General features: G+C 34.4%; 1 protein-coding gene across 2 annotated transcripts in view; it reads left to right on the top strand.

The window, feature by feature from the left end:
- Positions 1-19,062, top strand: part of RNF17 (ring finger protein 17) — a 132,635-nt gene that overhangs the window by 46,356 nt on the left and 67,217 nt on the right. For both annotated transcript variants that reach the window (XM_007495180.3, XM_001374679.4), the window contains exons 13-16: positions 3,260-3,449; positions 4,754-4,925; positions 6,186-6,376; positions 7,651-7,792. In XM_007495180.3, coding sequence (XP_007495242.1) covers positions 3,260-3,449; positions 4,754-4,925; positions 6,186-6,376; positions 7,651-7,792 — 695 coding nt within the window. The remainder of the gene's footprint in view (positions 1-3,259; positions 3,450-4,753; positions 4,926-6,185; positions 6,377-7,650; positions 7,793-19,062) is intronic.

The raw sequence follows: 19,062 nt of genomic DNA on the forward strand, positions 1-19,062 counted from the left end.
AAAAATCCAAGAGCAAATGAGGATCTAAAAGGTGAAGAAGGTGATCAAGAGATGCTGCAGAGAGGTTAAGAAGGATGAGGACTGAGAAAAGGTAATCTGATAGCAATTCTTAACCTTGGAGCAGGTTCATTTGAGTGAAGGACTGAAGGCTGGGGTTTGAGAAACGAGTAGAATATGAGAGTGTTAGCAACAAAGTGTATAGGTAACATTTTCTCATTGTGAAATAGAGGAGAAATATAAAATAGCTTGAAAGGATGATATGGTTGAGTGAAAGTCAAAGTTTTCTAAAATCTGGGACCTATTTGGGCATCAAGGAAAACAGGGAAAGAAGAGATCCAATACAAAGAGAGGAGAGGGGATGATAAAGGGAACAGTCTTCGAGAGAAGATGAGAGGTTATAGATCCAAAGTCACAAGTTGAGGTTGTCAATGAGCCATCCCTTTCTCAGAGAGTAGAACAAAGGATATAGGGGATAATAGTGAAGTCTTTTGCATTGTAAAATTGATGAGAAAGTAGATGACCAATTTTTTTTTTCAGTGAATTATCTGGCAAGATCTGCTAAGAGGCAGTGGGGAAAAAAGATTTTTGTGTTTGTAGCTTGAGCATAGAGATTTGCAACAGTCAGTGTGGGACATTTGATATTGATGAATGTGTTCAGCTTTAATATAGTAAATAACTGCTCCTAAATTACTTTATATTTTAATATAATGTGAATCAAAATACCAAAGGGTTTTGTATAGAGTTTAATAAAATTATAATGAAATCAATATAAAACAAGTAGGAGACAATATCAAGGGGGTACTATGGGAAAGTTTAGTTAATAAAGGTGGGCTTATATTCTAGCATTAAGGCATTTATACTGAGTATCAAGAATACTTGCTGCAGGAGAAAAAAGATAAATAGGATAATGGAATAGATGCAAGAGATATCTTACCCTAAACATATAAATGGTTAGGGTTTGATAACTGATGGCAAGTTCATTCTTTAATAAATATATTTGGGAAAATCAGTTAGCAGTTTGGTGGCAGTATATTTATTTAGTTCATATTCCATGACTAAATTTATCCCCCAAAGTCACTTTGGTACTTTTCTTGGCCCTGTTCTCTCTATATACTTTCTCTTTTAGTGATCTCATTAACACTCATAAGTTCAGATATCATGTACATGAGATAATTTGCAAATCTATTTAATCTGTGATAATTTCTTTTCTGAACACTAGTTCTGACTGTTTGTTGAATCTCCCAATGGCATCTTAAATATGACATTTCCAAAACAGATTTATTTCCCTTCAAATCATTGCTTCCTCTAAAATTCCCCTTTTCTATTGATAGTACTTTCATCCTTGAAAGTCCATTGTGATTCGTTGTCCACAGTGTACCACTCTGCCTCTACTCTCCGTTCCTGTTCCTGTGATTTTTCTAACCAATAACACCACTACCTGTATACTTTTCTCCTATAAAAGTATGTTATCTCCTGTCAGATTGTAAGCTCCTTAATTTCATCTCCCCAAACACTTAGCACAGTGCTTGGCAACCTAGTAAGCATCTAATAAATATTTAATATTTACTTAATAATCATTATAATTTAATTTTAAATTTTATTAATTATACAATTCAATTTTATTATATTAATTTTGATTTATTTTATTGAAATATTTTAATAATTATTTAGTGTTTATTAAATATTTAATAAAAATGTCATTTCTCTTTTATTCCAGTTATACCTAGGTAACCAACCTCAGTCATCTTCCATCTCATTGAATTCTCACATGCAAGAAGTTGCCAAGTCTTTTCTATTTTACATCCACATCTTTTACATTCAATTCCTTCTTTCCACTTGGCCTCTATTTTTATTATTATTATTATTTTTTTTAAGGATCTTATCATCTCTCACTTTCTTTTGAAGGAAACTTCTCTTTTGCTTCTCTTTTCTTCTAGGCTCTTCTCTCTAATTCTCCCCCATGGGGGTTTAAGGCTAGACCATTGCTTTCATTGGTGCTGGGAAAAACTCTGGCATTGAAAATTAGCACCTTCTGTTTGTCTTAGACAATTGTCTGGAACACTGTGAGGTTCGTTGACTTGCACAGGTTCACACAATCAGTATCATTCAGAGATGGGACTTGACACTGGTTCATTCTTTTTTTTTTTGAGGCTAACTCTATCCATTATACCATTGTGTGCCTTATGTAGTTGTCAAATCATTATTCTTAAAGCATAAGTTTGGCCCTGTCACTACCACTCACATCTTCAATGAATTCCTTTTAGGATAAAATTTTTTTAATCTTCAATTTGGCATATACATTCAGGCTCCTATTTTACCTTTCTTGATTCATATTAATTCCTTTTACCCATTCTCCATTCCAATAATACTGGTTTGCTAGCTGTAATGACATATATGACATTCTGTCTTCCACTTATTTAGAAGTGGTTGATTTGCCCTTGCCTGGAATAGATTCCTTCCTTATAGAACTCCTAGTTTTCATCAACACACAGTTTAGCTACAATATTTTACATGAGGTCTTTTCTCATACTACCAGCACTAATTTTTAACACTTTTTATCACTTGAAATTTTTTTGTATTACCTTGCACATGTTTTATATCCAATGGATTGTAAACTGCTTGGTGACAGAGACAGTTTCATTTTGTATTTATATCCTTAGCAAATAATTCAGTGCCTTAATAAATATTTGTTCAATTGAATAGTTACATACAAAATACTTGGGGTAGAGAGAACACTAAGCTGGGAAATCAATAAAGACAAAGATATTTGCTTCTAGAGAGAAGAGAAGCATAAGCCTTAGGGAACACCTACTTAAAGGAAAGAGGATAATAAAGTTGTAAGAGACAGAGGAGTAGTTGGAAAAACACAAGGAAGAATGGCATCCTGAAAGCCAAGGGAAAGAGTGGATGAATCTCAATCCCCAACTGGTTTCCATGATTTCAATATTTTCGGAATTTTTATATCATCTATTGTTTATGCTAGAGTTTTTTAGATTCTCATGTGCCTGCCTTGCATTGTTGTTTTAACTATGTATGATTTTCTTATTTCTACAACCAGATTCTAAAGTCCGGGAGAAGTCTAGAAACCATGTGTTATACTTATTTTGTGACCCCTGAAATAATGTGTATGTAAAAACTTGAATGAATGCACTTCTAAGTCTATGTCAAAATAAATTCACATAACATTAAATTAGAAGGGTTTTGTACATTTTAAAAAAATGTATTTTGTACATAGAAATTTTTTCCCCCATATCTTTAGGTGCCAAGATATTTGTCAACAGTATAGAAAATGGAATGTGGTGCCGTGGAACTATTACTGAACTAATTCCTATTGAAAATAAAAATGTGGGCAAGCCATGTGGTCCTACCAAATACCCAATCCGTGACGTTGCACTGATACAGGTTTTCATGATAGACTTTGGAAATTCTGAAGTCTTAGTCATTTCAGGGTAAAACATTTTTAATTCCTTTTTTTTCCAAGTTTTATGTCTTAGATGAATTAGGGAAAGATGAAAGGTAGAGAAAGATTTATACATAGAGATATATAAAGAACCTCATGGTTCCACAACTAATTTACTCGCCCTTTTATTTCTTAATAAGTTAGTAATTAAGTCATTTGTCAAGAGAAAGAACTGTGGGAGTAGAAACAGAAGAAAAACCATGATCGATCACGTGGTTCAATGGGCATATGATTGGGGATTTTGACTTTAAATGGTCATTCTATTGCAAATAATAATATGGAAATAGATTTTTAACAATGATACAAATATAACCCAGCTCATCGGCTCAGGGAGGGGAGGGAAAGAACATGAGTCATGTAACCATGAAAAATATTCTTAATTAATTAAAAAAATTTATCTTTTTTAAACTGTGAAAGTTTGTAGTCAGAAAATTTGCATATAAATTATATCTTTTGTGCAAAAAAATTTACAATGCATAGAAAGAAAGGGAATCTACAGATTTCTTTTGTAATTAGAGATGGCTTTTGAAGCTTGAAAAATTGTATGATTAACACAAAAATTCTTTACAAAACATTTTGTTAACCATTATCCTTTAAACTATTTTTTTCCCCTCTGTCCTTTTGGCATAAACCTACCTAGTTGCATATACAACTAATACTCCATTCAAAATAAAGGCAGTCTATCTTTTAAAAAAAAAGTCATTTGTCAATATTTTAAAATGCTGGTGAGCTTGAGAAAAGTATGTGGTGTTTTTTAATCTTCAAAATAAAATACTATAGTTAGTGGCAGGATGATTTTAAAATTTAAATTATGATTAGGTTATGAATATTACCCATTTGGATAGTATATAGATTACATCCATTAAAAATGAGCTGAAAATACTTGTATGAGAAAACACACTTCTCCAAACACTGGCATTTCAATGGAGTTTATATGAATTAACAAAGCATTTGTAACTCCATTGGTCAGTTTTTGTAAGGAAATTAATATTTTATCTATGACTATTTAAGTCATTCCTATTTATTAATGAAAAAATCATGGTCTAGTGGAAAGAGAACTAGATTTGGAGTCAGAGAACTTGGTTTCAGAGCCCCACTTCTGGCCCTAACTAACTGTGGGACCTCAAACAAGTCACTTCTTTTCTCTTGTAATCAGATTCCTCATTTGTAAAATAAGGAAGTTGGACAAATAACTGTTTTTCTTCTAAATTTTAAACATTAGTAACTTGGGGAATGAATGCAAGTTCAGGGTTGAATTATTATTTCTAACAATGTTGCTTAAATTCCTATTAGGATTGGTGATGGCCACATAGTTAGACCAGGACACAGTGCTCTACAACATTTAGTGGTAAATGATCTATGTCTGGTTATAAGAAAACCTGATTCATATATTGAAGCACTGCTAGGAGATCTCCATCCATTAGCATTGCCATGCTCATTGAAGGATATTGTTCCACAAAATTCGGTGAGTAAACTAATAAATATTAACTATTATTAAGAATAGGTTTTTTACATTAAAAGAAAATCCTTTAATTTTTAAATATCACTTATAAATCAGTCTGTTCTAGGAGAGTTGGCATGTGCATGAAGGACTTGACAGGAGCCAATTTCTAAAAAATGAACTTCAACTTGCATAACTAAAATATTCCTCCTAATTTTGCTTTTATTTGTTTTAACTAGCATAAAATGTTTTCCAGGTAAACAATAACAATTTTTTTAGTAACCTCAAAAGCAGGCTTGACCATGTTTTGTTCATTGGTCTGAAAAATAATCCTTAATGAAAAAATCATATTGTTGTTTATACATGTTTATTCATATAAAAGTTAACTAATGTCAGTTATTTGATACAAGCTTGCTTGCCTTTTTTTCCCATTCTAGAAATTTCTATTGTCATTCTTCTACTTTCCAAATGAGGAAATGAATACCCTTTTTCTCCAAGACTAATCTCTTCAGTCAATGTTCTAGATTATCATGCTGCCTTCTCATTCTAATTTTTATCCATTCTCATATGTTCTTATAAATAATAATAACAAATAAAGAGATATGCATATTAAGAGAACTAGAATTTCAATAAGATGCTTCTATAAATGTTTCTCAGTTATCCTTTTATCCTTTTAAAAATGGAATGTAATGGAATTTAAAATGCATCCTTCATTTAAATTCATGGATTTTTTCCTTTATAAACTTAATTTTTTAATATATTTTTTTTAATCCTTGCCTTTTGTCTTAGAATTAATACTAAATATCAGTTCCAAGGCAGAAGACTAGTAAGGACTAGACAATTGGGAGTTAAGTGACTTAACCCAGGTCACATAGCTGAGATTTTAACCCAGAACCTTCCATCTGGCCTGGCTCTCTGTCCACTAAGCCATGTAGCTCTCCCTATGGAAAACTTTATAACCAAACAGCTCACATTTATATCCTTTATAGTTTACAGAACATTTTTCTCACAATCCTGTGAAGTAGGGAGTTGCAAGTATTTATTTATTTTGTTTTGTTTTTATCAGCACCCACATCTTGCTCATAAGCAAACCAGGGGAAACATTAAAAGAAGCACTTTTGAAGAAACACACACACACACATACACACACTAAACACAAAGAAATGCATGTGGCTACAGGAAAATTCCATTAAGAAAACCGTCTATTTCTCTTCCCACACACAAGTCCAGAGGAAGTGTTGTTATGATACTTAAATTTCTTTTTGAATTTGATTGATTTAATAGAATGAAGGCTGGGGAGAAGACGCTAAAATGGAATTTTTGAAAATGGTAAACAACAAGGCTGTTCTAATGAAAGTCTTCAGAGAAGAAGATGGTGTGCTGATAGTAGATCTCAAGAAACCTCCAGCAAATAAAATAAGCAGTGATATGCCAGTATCTCTTAGAGATGCATTAGTTTTTATGGAATTAGCAAGGTATGTGTCTTATTAGGGAAGGTAGTTTGTTATTTTAAGATCAAAGCTTTTAAAAACACCATTTTTTATCTTTGAAGATCATATATTTAAAAAAAACCAAAGGATTGAAAATGTCATTATTGACTTCCTACTGCTACATAAATCTAACATACCATTTATCATCTGCTATAGCCACAATCCATGACTTCAAAAACTTAAGTTATATGGTTTATTAGCTACAGAGGATTGGAAAACTAAGATTAAGTTGGTAAATTGTGATGAAAAATGTGAGAACAATTAAGAAATGTAAATAATTTTTTAGTGCACTCAATACTCTTTCATAAAATTCTACATTTCTAGGAATCATAGTTATTAAGTTAAACCACTGACCTTGGAGATTTTGAAATAAATGAGCACTTATTACATTTTTCATTGTGATCTTGGTTATATTCCACTTGGACTTTTTTGCTCCTTGCTGCCTTATATATATGGGGTATAGTTAACAGGACATATTTAAGTCATTGCTATTAAAATTAATTATTTTTAAAAATACACAATATGTAGAGAGCATGAATAATGTGACTGGGGACATCTTGTTAAAAATTTCTACTGAAAGGGTAGACAGTTGTCCTAGAGAGGCTCAGACAGAACCTTGGTCATTAAGTGAAGATGAGTTTAACTAAGGAAGACAAACTAAATCACAAAGAGGCTGAATAGGGTTACTTCAGCTTACTCTTAGAAATTATACTTCGGTGTAGCTAATTACAAATGTATCCGTGTGTGGTTTTAAATTTTTTTTTTTTTGGTAGCAGCCAAAACTTAACTTTTAACTTTATTGGGAGTTTTTGTTTGTTTTTAAACTCTTACCTTCCATCTTGGAATCAATACTGTGTGTTGGTACTAAGACAGAAGAGTGGTAAGGACTAGGCAATGGGGGTCAAGTGACTTGCCCAGGGTCACACAGCTGGGAAGTGTCTAAGGCCAGATTTGAACCTACAACCTCCTGTCTCTGGGGTCTAGCTCTCAATCTACTGAGCCACCCAGCTGCCCCCAAATCTGTTGTTTTATGGTTCAGTTTGAGGTTAAGTAAAATGCTAAAATCTCTTTAATAGAAATGGAAGAAAGGGGTTAAATAATGTTTAATATTAACAAGTTGAGAATTATTTTGCTTATTTTAAGTAATTAAAGATTTAAACATCCATGAGTTTCAGAGAAAGTCAAGGTAGAATAATAGAGATTTGAAAACAGATTTTAATCTTAACATTTACTTATCTTTTGGTTTTGCTTTAAATTAGGTTTAGGTCACAGTCACCTAGTATTCCATCTGAAAAGAATATGACCTTACGATACCATCCACCTGTATTACCAAAAGAATTGTCAAATGTTTCAGTTGTGGTTTGTCATATAAATAATCCTTCTGATTTTTATCTTCAGTTGGTAAGTATCTACAACTTTTTGGGGGAATCATATTTCAATTCTAAAAGATGAATGGGAACATGAAATAGAAGTATCCAATTTGAGGTTTATATACTTCCATGGATACGTGAGTTAATGCACAACTTTCAGAACAAAACCCAACTCACTCTTTAATTCCTATTCAGTTCTTGCCCTATATTATTATCTCCCTAAGTTATGGCACTAATCTACTAATTCAGTGGCCTGTCCTCATAACTATTTGCTATCACCTAGGACAACATTGGCAAAGTGTTGGCACTTGTGCTGAGCTGACACTGGGAGAGCTGCTCTGTTCCCCCTCTTCTCAGCTCCCAAGGACATTTTTTACATGCCCTGTACCTCTGTCCAGCTGCCCAAAGTGAGCACTTCTTCCTCTACTCTCTGGGGTAATGCAAGGGGCTCACAGACAGCTTGAAGTTGCAATTTGGGCACATGAACTTGAAAGCCTTTGCCAATGCTGATCTAGGGAGTATGCATTTACTTAGATTTTTTTTTTCTGTGTGGGCTCCTAGATGAAATTTCTCTTATGAATTACATTGAGTAACCAAGGATCTCATTTAGCAGAGCCTCTTAATTTTTCATTCAAGAACTTTATGCAGTCAGTAGGATTGCTCTCAGAGCAAGAGTATCTGGAAAAACTAAATATTTATTGAAAATTCCTTTCATTTGAACTTTGTACCAATTATCCTTTGTGAAAGGGCAAACGTCTTTGTCAATCTTGCTTCCCTATTTAAAGCCTCCCTTGTTATTGAAGAGTATGAAAAGTCCTTGAAAGAGAAGAAACCAAGGAAGAGAAGGAATTTAGTAAGATATGGTAAAAGGTTAAAGAAGAGAAAGAACTTTTGAACTGCTGTAGTGCTAATCTGAAATTATATGCCCCCTTGAAGCTATTTGCTCCAGCAGAATTTCGGGGTAGCTATTAAGAACTGCAGAATTTTGAAGATCTCACTTGTAGTATGTTTGGAGAGCAAGAAGCATTTTGCAGTACACTGCATAAAGCTCTATACCTGCATGGGCCCCCTAGCAATTACTCTGCTTTCTCAGTGATTAGTGAATTGCTTCCTGTTAACATCATTTCATGAGAACTCCCACTCATTTGCTTTGGGATCAAACTTCAATCTGTTCTACATACATGCCAGTCGGCTTCACCTTCCCACTGGCTGTCTGGCCTCGGGGGATGAGTTAACCCTGAAACTGACTCAGTAAATTGTAAATCTCTAGCTAGAACTGCTTTTTTCTCATGAGAAGACCCAGCCATACTGTTCCACTCAAAGCTTATTGTCTTCACACTTCCTTATCTCCATATCTGCTGCTTGGCCCCAACAGGAATTCCTTTCTTCCTCACTCCTCTTTGCTAGCTTCCTTTATTCTGCCTTTCCTATTAGAATGTAAAGCATCCATCTTTGTATTACCAGCATTTAGCAAAGTACCAGGTTTATAGTAAACAATAAATAGCCATTTGATACAAAAAGTGTGCAATGTTTATCTTTCTACCATATTCATAGAATCTATTCTCAAAGAACGGCATAGCCTCCCTCCTAAAAATGAAAGGCTCAGGGAATCCCTCTCCAGATGATCAGGAAGAAGGAAACACCATTTTAAAAACCTGAAGAACAGCTTCAAATGAAGAGAAAGTCTTTAGGAGTTTGCAGAGAAGGATCCTGTTGGATGCCAGGAAAAATGCACCACAAGTTTCAGACAAAACACTTAAATTCTCTGGGCTTCAGTTTCCTCATCTGTAAAACTAAGGAATTGACTTAGATAATCTTTGAGGTACCAGTTTTAAATCTATGAAACTCTGAGGGACTATTCAAATTAATAAAAATTAAACCATTCCACAATGATCTTTTATCTAAAGAATATAAACAAGCAGTTTTTAAATTTCTAAATTCTTTTTTCAATTATCAATCATTTATTTTCCCCCCTACTCCATGCCACAACCACCTCCCAATGGTGGGAGGAAGGGGAGGAAGGTGGAGAAGAACAAGCAAAACAAATTCCCATGTTTGCTGCTACTCAAAATGCGCTTCTTTCTGCATGTTTATCCTTTTAACTCTTGTCTAGAGCTGGGTAGCAATCTCCATCATTAGTCCTCTGGAATTTTGATTGAACACATTACATTGATCAGAGTCTTTGAGTCTTTGATAACTGTTCATTTTTACAGTGCTTATATTGGAACATAAATTGTTCCCCTAGTTCTATGTAGTTCACTCTGCATTGGTATATACAAGCCTTCTCAGAGATCTTTTCATTTCTTACAGCACAGTAGCATCCCATTAATACTTGCAGACCATAATTTGTTCATCAACTAATGGGCACCTCTTTAGTTTCCACTTCTTTGCCATCACAACCATATATAAATATTTTTATACATATAGTACCTTTTTTTCCTCTCTTCAGTCACCTCAGTGTACAAGCCTAACAGTGGTATTACTGAGTTAAAGGATATGTGTGGTTTTTGTAACTTTTGGAGCTGAGCTTAATTCCAAATTGCTTTTCACAATGTCTCTACCCATTCACAGCTCCACCAATTGCATATCAGTGTACCAATTTTTCTGCTTTCCCTTTAACATTTGTCCTTTTTTGTTTTTGTCAACTTTGCCATTCTGATGAATATGAGTCCAAATGTCAGTTGTTTTGATTTTCATGTCTCTCTTTGTTATTTGGAGCCTTTTTATGTAGATATGAAATATCAATATTGATAACTATAAAACTTAAATTTCTTCTCATAAAAAACACCTGTTTATGTCTTTTGACTATTTGGCTCTTACTCTTAAAAGTCTAAATCAACTTATTGTAGCTTAGAAATGAGATCTTTATTAAAGCTTTGAACAGTCAGTTTTCTAAGGGAAAAATTCCATCTCAATAGATACATGAAAAAACAGGTTCATTAATGCACCGTTAGTGGAGCTATGAATTGGTTTAACCATTTTGGAAAGTAGTTTGGAACTTGTCCAAAAAGTTATTAAATTTTGCATATCTTTTCATGCAATGATACCACTACTAGATCTTAAAGAAACCCAAGAAAGAGAAAAGACCCATATTTTATCATGGCAAAGAATTGGAAACCAAGGAGGCATCTATTGGGAAATGCCTGAACACATTATGGTAAATGTAGTAATATGATAATATTATGTTGGAAGAAATGATGAAATAAAGAATAAGAGAAATCTTGTGCCAGTGAAGTGAGCAAAACCAGGAGAACAATTTGTACAATAGCAGTAGTATTGTAAAAATAAGCAACTTTGAAAGACTTAAGAAGTCTGATCAATTCAGTGACCTACCATGACTACAGAGGACAAAAAATGAAGAATGCTAAAAGTTATAGACTTGGGGTAAATATTCAGACATAAACTTTTTATACATAGCCAAAATTTGGGGATTTATTTTGTTCAGCTATGCATATTTGTTACAAGGGTTTTATTTTTTCTTTTATTTCCACTGGGTGGGGGAGGAGAGAAAATAAATTTTTGTTAATTGAAAAAAATAACATTAAATTTAAAAAGAAACTACAAGGACCAGTGAACCGTTGGAACTAAGTAACAGATGTGAAGCTCCTCCCAAAGAAGAAAAGAGTTGGATCCTTTGAGGAAGAAACAACTGCTTATGCTCCAAGGATTGATAATATGGAGTGACAGGTGCTATCAGAAACAGGATCATTCAGTAAGTTTTAGAGGAACAAGAGATGAGTATTGGTAGTTGTAACTCCATACTCCCCAGCAACCCTTTTGTTCTTTGTAAAATAATAACTACTATAGTAGCTAGAGAATTCTTAAAGGCCATTCAATCAAATAGAAACTGTTGTATTGACTACATCATTCTGAGAGAGGCTGTTGAATTTTCTCCACTTTGCTTGATGATCAATCATATGAGAAGATACCTCACCCTCCTTTTATTATTGCAGAGGTGGGAGATAATGGGTATAGAACACTAAATATCAGATATTTTTAATATGTTGGTTAGTTTTGCTAAACTTATTTTTATTCCTTTTTTTAAAAATTTTATCATAAGGTATTCTCTCTTAGAGGGGATGGTGTAGGAATTCAGGAAATACATGTGATATAAAAACAAAAGTCGATTAAAAAAAAAGAATCCTTAAAGCAGTTTAATGGCATACTGTTGGCTAGAAATCACTGTATACTGAGTATGTAAAGATGAAATTAAAACAACAAGTATTCATTAAGCCCCTAATATTTTCCAGGCACTGTGCTGAGCCCTGGGAATACAAAGACAACACAGTGCCAGCCCTCAAGGAGCTTACATTCTCATGAGGGTAACAACATGCAAACAATTGTGTACATGCAAGAAATATACATATGTGTTTTATATATACATACACACATATATATGTATATATATGTATGTATATATATATATATATATATACAAATATCTATACTGCAATTTAGAGATCATTTCAAAAGGAAGGCTCTAGAAATGGGGAGATCTAGGATAGACCTCTTGGAGAAGATGGGATTTGATACCATTTAGACAATTCTTCAAGCAAGAAGAATGAAGTGAGAAGAAAATACTCCAGGTATGGGGGCCAGCCAGGAAATACAGTGTTTAAAGAAGAGCATGTAACCAGAGATTAAAGTATATGAAATATATGAATAAAGGGTAGTAAAGTAGAAAAGGGCCAAGTTGTGAAGGTCTTGAATGCCAAACTGAGCATTTTCTATTTGACCCTTTGGAATAGCCACTAAAACTTAACTGAGTGGAGGACTGAGGGTGACATGGACAGACCTGAACTTTAGGGACAGTCAGGCTAATTACAGAGCTCCTATGTGCTGTGACAAGAAACACCACCAGGGTGGTGACCGTGTAAGAAAGGAAAAGACCACATGTGAGAGATGTTATTAAAGTGGAAACAACAGTACTTGACAATTGATTGGATATGTGGAGTGAGTATGAGTAAGAAGTTGAGACCAGCACTAAGATTGTGAGGCTGGGAGGATGGCCCTCCCTTCACCAATAATAGGAAAGTTAGGAAGATGGAAAAGAATACTTAATTAGTAAACATTTATTAAGTTCCTACTGTGTGCCTGGCACTGTGATAAACTATGGGGATATAAATAAAAAGATAGGTTTGGGAGGAAAGATAAGACCTATTTGGCACACTGAATTTATACCTATAATAAGAAAAAAGTAACAAGAGAAATGGAGGAAACTCAGGGAAGTTAGCTGAAGAAGAGAGATGGGATAGCTAGCAGGTATGGACAGATCAAGAAAAGTAATAGTTAAGGATAGGTGAGCCCAATTTGTTAGTAGGTATTGTGAAAAGAGCCAACTGGTATGTAGAAATTGAGGATGGGAAGAGGGGATTTTGGAGGAGATAATATGCTAGAAAAGATGGAAATGGCATCAAGGGACATGTTGAGGGATTTGCATGATCAAGGAGAAGGGCCACTTCCTGTGAGATAGGTAGAGGAGAAAAGAGAAAACAACTGGATGATTAGATCAGGAGTGGGGAAAGGGGAATTGGGGGGGTGGGGGCTGAAGTATGAGTCAATATCTGTAGTTGAGAGGGTTGGGGGAGAGTGCCTTCAGAGAGGAGAATGTTTGGACCCTATGATGTGTTAATTAAGATAGGAAATAAGATATAAAAGCATTCTCTTGTTACAGTGAAGGCACAGGTGATATTATATAACAAATTTGTAATACAAAAAACCAATAAGATTTTGTGGGTTTATTTAATTTTTTAGCTCTGTTCAGCACATAAACAGGTTTGAAGAAGACATGATATGAATACTCCAATACTGGAGTTTGGAAAGGCACTTTGGGCAATAGGACAAGGAGGCAAAATGTAGGGTTGAACAGATTTATCTAAACAACAGAAATGGGAAGAGAGAAGAAGGGTATCCAGTGCAGAACTAATAGCCTGGGGAAAAATTGTGAGATGATGGAAAGTATGACATTATAAAACATAGAGAAAGGTGGAATGATAAAAGATTATGATTTAAGAGATTTGGATTCCATGAACATGGAAATGAAATACTTGAGTGATGGCATGATCAAGGGTGTGACCATCTCTGTGTAAAGCTAAGTTGGAGTGGAAGAATATGCCTTGTAAATGTAGACTGATGAAACAGGAGGACACTATATTCTCTGACTCTGTCAAGCCTTATAACTACTTACTACTTAGGGTAGGCTCCTAGGGAGCTGCTGTAGAAGCTAAGCTAAAGTACACCTAATGAGAATGTTTTTTTCCTAGTTTTTTTGTAAATAGTAATAATAAAAGCTTGCGATTAAATAATTTTTGCAAAGTGCTATAACCATTGTATTAGATTAGATCTTCACAATAGCCCTGCAAAGTAATTGCTATTGTTATTTCCATTTTAAAGTTGAAGAAACTGAAATTCAGAAAAGTTAAGCTACTTATATGAAGGGGAAAAAAAATGCCTCTATATGTTCACCAAGTTGGAAACCACAGAAAAGCTACAGTGCAAGAAGAAAGAGTAGAGCTCAGAATTTCAAATGACGAAGTCTTAAGAAAGGAATCAGCAACAGAACCCATAGTCTTAAATGTCTATAAACAAATCACAATAGATAACAAGAAAAGGTGACATAAAGATCCTAATGTAAGAAGACATGTGAATCTCCTGGGATGGGACCTAGGACTTGGCTGTGGGCTCTAGGAGTGAGATGGGTAGTGGGAATGGGGAAAAGTGGTGTATGCATATATATATGTGTGTATATGTGTGTGTATATAATGAATATATACTCACATGGAGAAAGTTAAGAACTAGAGGTGGAAACATGGAAAGATTTTTGGGGACCTGCTTGAGCTTTCTTTGACCAAAACAATTTGATTGCCTTAATGATTTCATCCCTTAGAAAGTAGAACCAATAGGAGGCAGCTGGGTGGCTCAGTGGATTGAGAGCCAGGCCCAGAGATGGGAGGTCCTGGGTTCAAATCTGGCCTCAGACACTTCTTAGCTGTGTGACCCTGGGCAAGTCGCTTAAGCCCCATTGCCTAACCCTCAAAGCTCTTCTGCTTTAAAACTAATATGAAGTATTGATTCTAAGACAGAAGATAAGGGTTGTTTTTTTTTTTTAAAGAAAGTAGATCCAACAAGGGAAATTTCTTGGTTAAACTTAGCTGTAGTAGGAAAGAAATGGCTATTCCAGTTTAGAATTTACAAAGAGAGAATAAGACCAGATTTTTAAATAGATTTCAGAGTTAAAAAATGGTAAATGAGGTCTAGTCATCTGAAATTCTAGAGAGCAGTTGAATCTAGGAGGGGTGAGAAGCTCTAAAGAAAGAAAATCTTGAGGACAAAAAGAAAATATTCTGATGAGGAAACTGCTTTATTTTAAAATTTTATTATGTAAAACACTTCCATATTGGATCATTGTAAGATCATACTCTCACATAACCAAAACCCCAAAATAAAACCATAAATACACTGATGTGAAAGACAACTCCAACAGTTCTTTCTCTGGAGATGGATAGCATTACCTATCATAAGTCTTTCAGGGTTGTCTGAGATCATTACATAGCCAAGTTTTCACAGATGATCATTGTATAATATTGCTATTATTGTGTATGGTTCTCCCAGGTCTGTTTGTTTCAGCATCAGTTCTGAAGATCTCATCTTTTTCTGAAGTTATCTTGCTTATCATTTCTTAAGGCACAATAGTATTATATCACCAACATATACCATAATTTGTTCAGAGATTCCCGAGGTGGTGGACATCTCCATTTCTAGTTCTTTGCCACTACAAAAAAAGCTGCTATAAATATTTTTGCACCAGTAGGTCCTTTCACCTTTTTTTTTTATGATCTCTTTGGTATATTCCCAGGAGTGGTATTACCTGATCAAAGGGTAGGCACAGTTTTATAATCCTTTGGGCATAGTTCCAAATTGCTCTCCAGAATCATCAGATCAGTTCCCAACTCCAGCAGTGTGTCAGTGGCTTCTTTTAATTTGGACTTCTCTAATCAAGAGTGATTTAGAACATTTTTTCATGTGATTGATGGTTTTGATTTCTTCATCTGAAAATTGCTTGTTTGTATCCTTTGACTATATATCAGTTGGGGAATGGCTTGTATTCTCATAAATTTGACTTAGTTATCTATAAATTTGCAAAATTAGACCTTTACCAGAGAAATTTGTAATAAAATTTTTTCCCACTTTGTTGTTTCCCTTCTAATCTACATTAGTTTTTTTGTACTAAACCTTTTAAATTTAATTTATTATAATAAAATTATTTTCTTTTACATCCTATAATACTCTCTTATCTAGTCATAATTTCTTCCCTTCTCTAAAGATCTACCAGATAAACTATTGTGTTCCCTTAATTTAGTTATAGAATCACTCTTTATATCTAAATCATATATCCATTTTGACCTTATCTGGGTATAGGGTGTGTAAACCTCAAATTTCCTTAGACTTATAAATGTTGGAAATTTCACCATTGGGATATTTCATACTTGGAAAATTTCTTACTGATAGTCTATTGGAATGGGAACCCCATTGGCATGGGAGGTTCCTTCTCTTCCCTTCTTAAGATTACTTTAGGACAGAAACCTTTTGCTGAACAATGGAAAGGACTTTGACCTATGCTTAAGCATAGAACAGGAATTTCTTTGAGTCTTGATTGATTTTAGAATTGATACAATGGAGATACTTGGAATCAATCTCCACCCTATTCAGTCCTAATAGGATTGAGTAAGGGCTGCAGCCTAGATCAAAATTTAATTATTCCAATCTCTACCATACTCAAGTTAACAGGATTTAGAAAGGGCTGTAGCAAAGGAGTAAAGATTTAATCATTTGAAAATATGACCTTCAACAGACATGTGCAAAAGCCAGAGACCTCTGGGCGGTCCTGGGTTAAGCTAGAGCCTCCATTGGCACAGGGAAATTGATGAACAGCGATTGGTAGATGGGAGAACTGAGGGGAGGAACTTGGATGGTTTCCTTAAAGATAGGGGGTCTGAAGACTCCAGGAGAGGTGGAGAGTTGGCCGGTGTGTTTCGTGTGGGCTCTGAGAAGGCTTGCTCTGGAGGAAGCTGAAGGTGGGGGCCTCTTGAGACTGTTTCTCCATTTTGGTCACATGAGTAATAGGGACTGATCTCTTTTCTTTGCCTCAGCTATCTAAGGGCTTGGGCCTTTTGGCCCAGCCTAAACAGAGGGGGTATTTAAGCCCTATTCCCTTCTCTCCCTTTTTCTCTCTCTCTATCTCTAATTCCTTTCTTACTCCTATTGTAATTAAACTCCAAAAAAGGCTGACGGCTGACTTGAGTTTTTCATTTAGGAATTACATAGCTGAATTCCTTGGCGACCTTAAATTAATATATATCAGTCTTTTAAAGTGATTCCCTTGTTACAGGTGTGAGATGTTGATATATTCCTAGCTTCTGCCATATTGTTTTCCAATTTTTCCAGCAGTTTTCATTAAATAACAAGTTTTTATTCCAAAAGCTGGGGTCTTTGAGTATATCAGAGACTAGGTTGCTAAGGTCATTTACTCCTGTATATTTTATATATATATATTCTACTTCATTGATTTTACCATTCTGTTTCTTAGCCAGTACCAGATTGTTTGATGATTGCTGTTTTATAATATAGTTTGAAATCTGGTACTGCTGGGCCCCCTTCCTTCATATTTTTTTTTATTAGTTCCTTTGATATTTTTGACCTTTTGTTAATATTTTTTCTAGTTTTATAAAATAATTATTTGCTAGCTTGATTGGTATGACACTGAATAAGTTAATTTAGGTAGAATTGTCATTTTTTTATTGCATTAGTTTGGCCTACCCATGAACAATTAATATTTTTTCAGTTGTTTAGTTCTGACTTTATTTGTGTGAAAAGTGTTTTATAATTATATTAATATATTATTCCTGTGTTTGCTTTGACAATTAGGTTCCCAGGTATTTTATATTATCTAGAATAATTTTAGATGGAATTTCTCTTCCTAACTCTTGCTACTGAACTTTGTTGGTAATATATGGGAAATGCTAATGATTTATGTGGATTTATTTCTTATCCTGCAACTTGACCAAAATTATTAATTTAGTTGAATTAAACTAGTTGGTTTTTCAGTTGATTCTCTAGGATTCTCTAAGTATACCATTATGTCATCTTCAAAGAGTGAATTCGTTATTGCCTATTTTAATTCCTTCAATTTCTCTTTCTTTTTTTATTGCTAAAGCTTGGATTTCTGATACAATATTAAAGAATAGTGGACATCCTTGCTTCAATCCTTAATCTTATTGGGAAGGCTTCTAATATTCCCATTGCAAATGATACTTGCTCATGGTTTTAGGTAGATACTCTTTTTATTTTTTAAAGAGTACACAAAAGATGGAAACAAAGGTTATTTAATAGGAACAGGGGTGCTAATTCTCCATATGAGCTGATACCAGTGAAATGAGAGAGCTAGGGGCTACCTATATGTAAGGATTGGTTTTTTTCCACTTTGGGGGGTAGGAAGGAGAGAAAGATGAGATTACTGCTACAAAATTAATAGGACTATATATATAACACCACAGAAAAAGGGCAGAACTGTTAAACTTGATCTGCTTCTCTTTTCTCTGCCAAAGAGAACAACCTTTGACCTAGAAAGGATAGAACAAAAATAGCCAAAAGGGAATGTCTTCCCCTCCCCCCTCCCAGCTGGTATATAGTAAGAATATATTCTATTCTTGACAAGTTCAAGTCACTGGCCTTGGTCACTTGGAGAATTTCTTATTTCTGAATTAAATTGTTAAATTTAGATACTACTTGTCTGAAGCTGTGGTATTTGTTTGTTTTCCAGAGGTGATCTGTGCATTCTTCCTATTGATAGTTTCTTTTCTGTGTTCAGAAGTTCTAGGCAATTTTCTGGTATTTTGGTGTTTAGGTTTTGTAATAGTTAAAATTAAATAATGAGACTGCTTTAGTAGCTTTATTACATCAAAGTAGTGAGAGTAAAGAGGAAAATGTGGGAAAGTTGATTAGCTTAATATCCTATTTGCGGTTCCCATAGTGGTTCCTTCAGGTTTCAAGTTCCAGCCAGAAGAAAGCTAGCAGTCCCTTGGTCTTGTCTTATAAGTACTTTTACCCACTACCTCTCCCATTTTGCCTCTCAGGAACCAATCACAGCTCCTTAATTTGCCTGATACCACCCAGTAGTGCCTGTGGGATCAGTTTCCCATATTTTTGGTTTCAACTTCCTTCTCTGAGGGTTTGTCTATACTTGTGCATCTCAATGGTAAAGGATCTTCAGGCCCTGGTTGATGACATCAAGCAAAGCAACAT

The sequence above is a fragment of the Monodelphis domestica genome, chromosome 4, assembly GCF_027887165.1.
Source record: "Monodelphis domestica isolate mMonDom1 chromosome 4, mMonDom1.pri, whole genome shotgun sequence".
Classification (NCBI taxonomy): Eukaryota; Metazoa; Chordata; class Mammalia; order Didelphimorphia; family Didelphidae; genus Monodelphis; species Monodelphis domestica.